Below are 7,348 nucleotides of genomic sequence, written 5' to 3'. Positions count from 1 at the left end.
CAAAAAGACCACTCATCACTCAAAATTACACAATACACAGCTATGATAAAAGACAAAAATTAGATATACATGTTCAAAGTGCCAACACGAAGTTATTTCAAAATGGCATTATCCATCCTAGTATCAAACTATACAATGCCTTACCAGATACCATTAAACACATACAGAACATTGGTCACTTCAAATCTAAACTGAAGTTGTACTTGGTTGATCACTGCTTCTACAACGTAAATGAATACCTACAAAACTAAATTTATCCGTGTTAACCCAATGTAGTCTCATTCAGAAGAACGTTTGTATTTTATCTCTCTGTATATAGCGTAACAACATTTATTTAAGTATTCATCATTAATTGATATATTAATGTGTTATTATGTACAAAGGTATACTATATGTAAAACTGTCAATATTAGCATAAAACTCCAAATATCTCTTGCATATTGTGCAGCTGTAGATGAAAATGGATCAATAAATCAAATCAAAAATCACAAGTATGTTCATTCAGACATGTCATGTAAATTGTTACTTCAATTAATATGTTTCACAAAGGTTCAAATACTTGAAATGCATACTGCTTAGAATTATTTTGCAACGTAAATTACGTTTGAGAGCCATTTCGGTTCTACAAAGAAAGAAGAAGCTTCTCTTCCGTACATTACTTCTGCCACCTTTACATACCACCTCCTCGTTTTTCTTTAAATATGGCCGTTTTCAGCTTCAACAGCTTGACCTCTCATAAAATTACTTTCTATTGCATGGCTGCAATTTATTATTTCTATAATAAAAGTCTGTTTTTACATAGACACATTTTTAAGATATCTCTTTTTATTGGCAAATAAAGCCTACAAATTCCTTCTGGATAAATGTATTGTATTTCTTAGGAAGACACTTTATTATAGCTTAAACCCCCACCTCTCCTGATCAAACTCTCACAAGCTTATTTACATTAAGTGGAATCCAGAATAATAAAAGTTCTTCCACGTATAATTATAGCACATGTTTCATAATGTCACAGTCTTTTTAATATTTGTCATAGTATGTCTTGAGCCAATTCAGATGACTATTCACCCTCGTGAAAAGAACCGGGTAACCGGAACACGGTTTCCGTCCTCTTGGTGGGCCTAAACTTACTATTCCCTGAATGAACCACTGCTTTGTCGTGGCTGTTACCTTCTGCTCGAACAACAAGCCACCACCGCCATCACCTGCACAAAGTGCAGTACCTGTAAAGACCACCATTTTATTAAGAAAACAACAGAGAGTGGTAATTTCCTTGAACTGCAGATTCATATTCATTTTATTTATGAAACAGTGTTTAAATACTCACCATTTCTAAATCCTGCACAGAATTTGTCAGAAGCAAATAAAGGTCTTACAGACTGGGGAAGTAGCTCGTAACACTGGCTGAACTCGATAAATGGCAATTTGGTCATTAGCAGTACATCACTTGGTTCTGGACTTTCATTGTAATCCCAGTGGGCAATCTTAAAATGACAGATGACAGAGATTTTATTATATTTGTATCATCCTTTCAAGAATGACTTATTTCTTGAATAACTAACAATAGATAAGAAAGCTTTCACATAAATTACGTGCAGTATCAGACAAGTCACCCAAACTTAAGACAAAAACTTAAAAATATGCATCAACAATTCAGACAATTAGTTTACCCAAACAAAACTGAAGTGAACACCTACAAAAATATTAGACTTGAATGCTCAGTGGAGTTCCAGTTTTACGTGTCTCAACAGCAATGGCTTTGACTGTGGGGATGTTGTCCAGTCATTCTGTTAAGCAAGATACTGCACATCTAAGATTAAGAAGAAGAGAAGAAATATTAATGTTCCACATCCGATCAATTATGACATCTTTGGGAACTGAGCCAGATCTCGGATTGACATATGATGAGACAGAAAAGGGGTTCTGCGACATTCATAGGAATCATCAGGGCATTTTTCATCAAAGTAGACCACAGAAAACCTAAATCGAAAAGGTGTGTGTGCGTGTGTGTGTGTGTGTGTGTGTGTGTGTGTGTGTGTGTGTGTGTGTGTGTGCGTGTGTGTGTGATGCGATGCATATGTTTGTTTCTCTAGAACACTCAGAAGCAAGTTTATTGGTGCACGTGCTAAAATAGACAGACAAATGTGGTTAAGGCATTAAAAGCAAAAATGCCTCAAATAAAATGTCATTTTAAGATTAGAACCATTTTCTTCCATTTACATTCACCACCCAGTCACATCTAGTCATGAAGAATGTAAAATCTGTAACTTTTTCAGTGCTAAACACATTAAAACCTTCTCCATAATAGGATAGGGACGCAAGTCCTACATCTTACAAAAAGATAATTCCCTATTTTCAGCTGAAACAGAGTTCAGATCAACTAGTAAACTGACCTCTGCGAACTGTGCCCTGTCTCAAGTACCTCATTATGTCTCAGTGACCAGGATGTCATTTTCATTCTTATTTTATCTTTTTGTGTGTCATTCCTGTCCCTAGTGTTATTTCTTCAGCAATTTCAAATGACACACTTCCCTTCTATGTTAAATGCTTAATGTACGAGCACCATTTTAAAGAAATTAAACAAGGAAAGTCAGGTATTGATGCAGTGATCAGTATACGAACATGAAGATGAAACATCACAGACGACAAAAATAATAATGTTCCAAAAGATGAGTACATTATCAACAAAGCTGAACAAATGTTCGAATTTCTAGAAAGAAGTGTGTTGCATATACATACTCATACACTGGGTGAGTTTAGGTGCATGCCTGATGACACTTTTAGTTTAAAGTTTAGTAATTGTGCAGTTTTAAGTGTAGTACCATCAAAGAAACATTTCTATGCAAACTAATGGAAAGGAAATAAAGCATGTTGAAAACAAAGACTGAAATCAATAGAAACATATACTCACAGAGCCAAAACTCCCAGAAGACAGTTGCTCTCTCTCATATTTACTTTCAAGATCTGGACTAGCTGGTCTCACAAAATCTGAGATTCTTATTTCATTTTTCAGAACTATTATAGCTATATCATCTGCATAATTTCGTGAAGGTCCTCTATACATATCATGAATCACAATTGACTCCACCTGCAAATTGAACACATATTACGGAATTGTATCGAAGAAGAATGCAATTGAGGAAGCTAACAAATCATGAGACAGGTTTGATGTCAAGTACTTACTTTTAAGCAGTTCAAATGTATAGTACCACCGACAGACAAATATAAAAGTGATAGGGGCACACTTCCCAGCTTTCAGAACTAGCAGTTTCTCCCTTGAAGAGAAGCATAGGTTGTGCACAGTTAAAAAGGAGGGGAAAATCATTCACATGTATCGAGGACGAGGGCCAACAAAAGTGAAAGGGGAGGTGTCAGAGAGAGCAGGGCAGACTTGCTACATTGCTAAGCACTCTGTCAGCTTCAGTCCACGTGTGATAAGGACAGATTGACAAGTAATGATAGATTTGGAGAAAGAGAGAGAATAGTGTGACTGAGAATTAAGTCAGAAAAAAATTCATCTTCCTCTTCCTCTTAATCTATCTTTACTTCTCACTCTTTCCTTGTCAATTTGCTGACAGAGTGATTACGTGTCTACCGTACCGAACCTACTCCCTCCAGCACCTCCCCCTTCACCTTTATAGACTCTTGTCATCACCACACTCGGCTCCTACTTATTGGGAGGCATGCCCTTCATTTTTCATCCTGCGAAACAATCCACCTCTCGTAACTGATAAGGAACTATTAGTTCTAATGTTAAGTAGTGTGTCGCTTTTACTTTTACATCAGCGCTGTTCTGAATGAAAGTCTCATCATTATTTCTACATGAATACTTTGTACTAAAAACTTACACCATGGCATCGTGAACTATACATCTTGCACTATTTTTCAACATAGTTGCCACTGACATTGAGACATTTGTCTTATCTTGCAATCAGTTTGAAGAAACCGCTTTGGTAAAACTCGGTGCCCAGCGATGCAAGTAATTGTCGCAATGCTCCAACTCAGCATTGGTTTGGAAGGATATCTTGAAAGTGCGGCTTTCAATACAGGAAACAACTGAAAGTCCAATTGGGCAATATCAGGACTGCAGGCCGGCAACAAATCTGATTCTGTGTGAGCCTTGCTGTGTGTGGTTTTGCATTGTCATTCAAGAGACCAACACCTTCACTAAAGGGCTCATCTCTTTCGTTGAATGGCGAACCTGAGTTTGGTGAGGACTGGAGTAGCACCTTTTGTGCCCTAGAACACTGGAGCCATAACTTTTCCTGGGTTGGTTTTTTCCTCACTGGTGAACTGGAATGCTTCCACATCGTTGAAGCATCCTTGGATTCAGGGGTAAAGTGGTGCACCCATGTGTCTCCATGTCTGTGATGATTCTGAATATGAACTTATTTCCCTCTCACGTGTACTGTGCACCAGGTGATGGAGGCTGGCTCCGATTCCTGCACTCTTGGTGATCTGGGATCAGCTTTCTCAGTACACATCTTTCAGACACTTTTTGGTAACCCAACACATCGTGGAGCATATGGTGGGCTTGAGCACAGCCAACAGGCAGCGTGGATGCTTCGCCTGACACTGTAATGTGCATGTCCACTGAAACCATGTCCATCTACATCTACATCTACATGATTACTCTGTAATTCACATTTAAGTGCTTGGAAGAGGGTTCATCGAACCACAATCATACTATCTCTCTACCATTCCACTCCCGAACAGCGGGCGGGAAAAACGAACACCTAAACCTTTCTGTTCGAGCTCTGATTTCTCTTATTTTATTTTGATGATCATTCCTACCTATGTAGGTTGAGCTCAACAAAATATTTTCCCATTCGGAAGAGAAAGTTGTTGACTGAAATTTCGTAAATATATCTCGCCGTCACGAAAAACGTCTTTGCTTTAATGACTTCCATCCAACCTCGCGTATCATATCTGCCACACTCTCTCCCCTATTACGTGATAATACAAAACGAACTGCCCTTTTTTGCACCCTTTTGATGTCCTCCGTCAATCCCACCTGGTAGGGATCCCACACCACGCAGCAATATTCTAACAGCGGACGAACGAGTGTAGTGTAAGCTGTCTCTTTAGTGGACTAGTTGCATCTTCTAAGTGTCCTGCCAATGAAACGCAACCTTTGGCTCGCCTTCCCCACAATATTATCTATGTGGTCTTTCGAACTGAAGTTGTTCATAATTTTTACACCCAGGTACTTAGTTGAATTGACAACCTTGAGAATTGTACTATTTATCGAGTAATCGAATTCCAACGGATTTCTTTTGGAACTCATGTGGATCACCTCACACTTTTCGTTATTTAGCGTCAACTGCCACCTGCCACACCATACAGCAATCTTTTCTAAATCGCTTTGCAACTGATACAGGTCTTCGGATGACCTTACTAGATGGTAAATTACAGCATCATCTGCGAACAACCTAAGAGAACTGCTCAGATTGTCACCCAGGTCATTTATATAGATCAGGAACAGCAGAGGTCCCAGGACACTTCCCTGGGGAACACCTGATATCACTTCAGTTTTACTCGATGATTTGCCGTCTATTACTATGAACTGCGACCTTCCTGACAGGAAATCACGAATCCAGTCACACAACTGAGACGATACCCCATAGGCCCGCAGCTTGATTAGAAGTCGCTTGTGAGGAACGGTGTCAAAATCTTTCTGGAAATCTAATAATACAGAATCAACTTGAGATCCCCTGTCGATAGCGGCCATTACTTAGTGCGAATAAAGAGCTAGCTGCGTTGCACAAGAACGATGTTTTCTGAAACCATGCTGATTAGGTATCAATAGATCGTTCCCTTCGAGGTGATTCATAATGTTTGAATACAGTATATGATCCAAAATCCTACTGCAAACCGACGTCAATGACGTAGGTCTGTAGTTCGATGGATTACTCCTACTACCCTTCTTAAACACTGGTGTGAGCTGCGCAATTTTCCAATCTGTAGGTACAGATCTGTCGGTGAGCGAGCGGTTGTATATGATTGCTAAGTAGGGAGCTATTTTATCAGCGTAATCTTTTCATTTGTGGATGTGGAGGGACGTCCACTTCAACTTTCAACCTCCATGCTCTGCCTTCCTTCTCTGAACGTGCAACACCAGCACCAGCAACCAACTACTTCACCATATACAGACTATAGACATTCACAGATGATGGATACACTAGTCCGCCATTACGAGTCATACCAGATAACATTCACACTTCCACTGGCGATCAAATTGTCAGTACACTTGTGTCTGCCATCCTGATGGGGCATGCCAGTCTGCTACTACTCTCTCTTCTCCCATTTTCTGAGCATGCATCATTACTCCTCCTCCTCTGACCCCCCCCCCCTCTGTCTTTGAACCAGAAACAGCTGTGGGTTCACTATATGGCATGCATTTGTGTCACTTGATGTACCATCTCTTTAAAATATATTGATGAAACTTACTTTCAGGACATGTCTCATATTTGTCTTTCAACAGTGCTATACATTACAATGGTTTGAAAGTAAGCATTAGTGATCAATTCCTCCTTGTATTTTTTCACATATTGCTTACTTATAACATAATTAAAAATTGATTATTGCAAGATAACACATTGAATTAGCATTTACATACACTTTCCACTGTAACTGATGGAACATATGGACATAAGTTCCAAAATTAGAGATTTATGTGCTGTGCAGCATATTTTCTGGTGTTTCACAAGACTTGATTTTGATGTAACATTATTCCAAATTGACCTAATAATTTCCAAACATTTTATATCACATAATATTTGTTAAACAATATAAATGGAACACTAGCAAATACCTCATGTGTGTTGCAGTGATTCAAAGAAATAAACTGTGCATGTTTAAATTCTGTAGATTGAACTACTTTTGAAAATATAATATTTTTTTGTTTGATTATTGTAAATTTGAGTCTCATGGCCAAAGGTAACATCAGTTAACATGTTTAGCGAGTAAACCAAAAAAGTGAAACAGGAGAGGTAACAAAATAAATCCTTGTGGCTACCCCATATAAATAGTTCAAGGTCCTATCATATGTCCTCCATATACATGTAGTAGCAACTGATCAGAAACAGAACGCCGGCCGAAGTGACCGTGCGGTTAAAGGCGCTGCAGTCTGGAACCGCAACACCGCTACGGTCGCAGGTTCGAATCCTGCCTTGGGCATGGATGTTTGTGATGTCCTTAGGTTAGTTAGGTTTAACTAGTTCTAAGTTCTAGGGGACTAATGACCTCAGCAGTTGAGTCCCATAGTGCTCAGAGCCATTTGAACCATTTTTTTTTTTAAACAGAACATAACATGTTCTGTAAATATGTGGAGTATGTCAACATAAAA

At 38.8% G+C, this 7,348-nt stretch overlaps 1 protein-coding gene across 1 annotated transcript in view; it reads right to left on the bottom strand.

The window, feature by feature from the left end:
* Positions 1–496: 496 nt before the first annotated feature.
* LOC126428189 (melanization protease 1-like) overlaps positions 497–7,348 on the bottom strand; it is a 28,968-nt gene continuing 22,116 nt past the window's right edge. Inside the window, exons 4-6 of the mRNA XM_050090104.1 lie at positions 2,912–3,088; positions 1,328–1,484; positions 497–1,223 (exon numbers count right to left, since the gene is read on the bottom strand). Coding sequence (XP_049946061.1) covers positions 1,021–1,223; positions 1,328–1,484; positions 2,912–3,088 — 537 coding nt within the window. The 3' untranslated portion in view covers positions 497–1,020. The remainder of the gene's footprint in view (positions 1,224–1,327; positions 1,485–2,911; positions 3,089–7,348) is intronic.

The sequence above is a fragment of the Schistocerca serialis genome, chromosome 12 (assembly GCF_023864345.2).
Source record: "Schistocerca serialis cubense isolate TAMUIC-IGC-003099 chromosome 12, iqSchSeri2.2, whole genome shotgun sequence".
In the NCBI taxonomy this organism is placed as follows: Eukaryota; Metazoa; Arthropoda; class Insecta; order Orthoptera; family Acrididae; genus Schistocerca; species Schistocerca serialis.
This window is presented reverse-complemented; position numbering and strand designations above follow the sequence as displayed.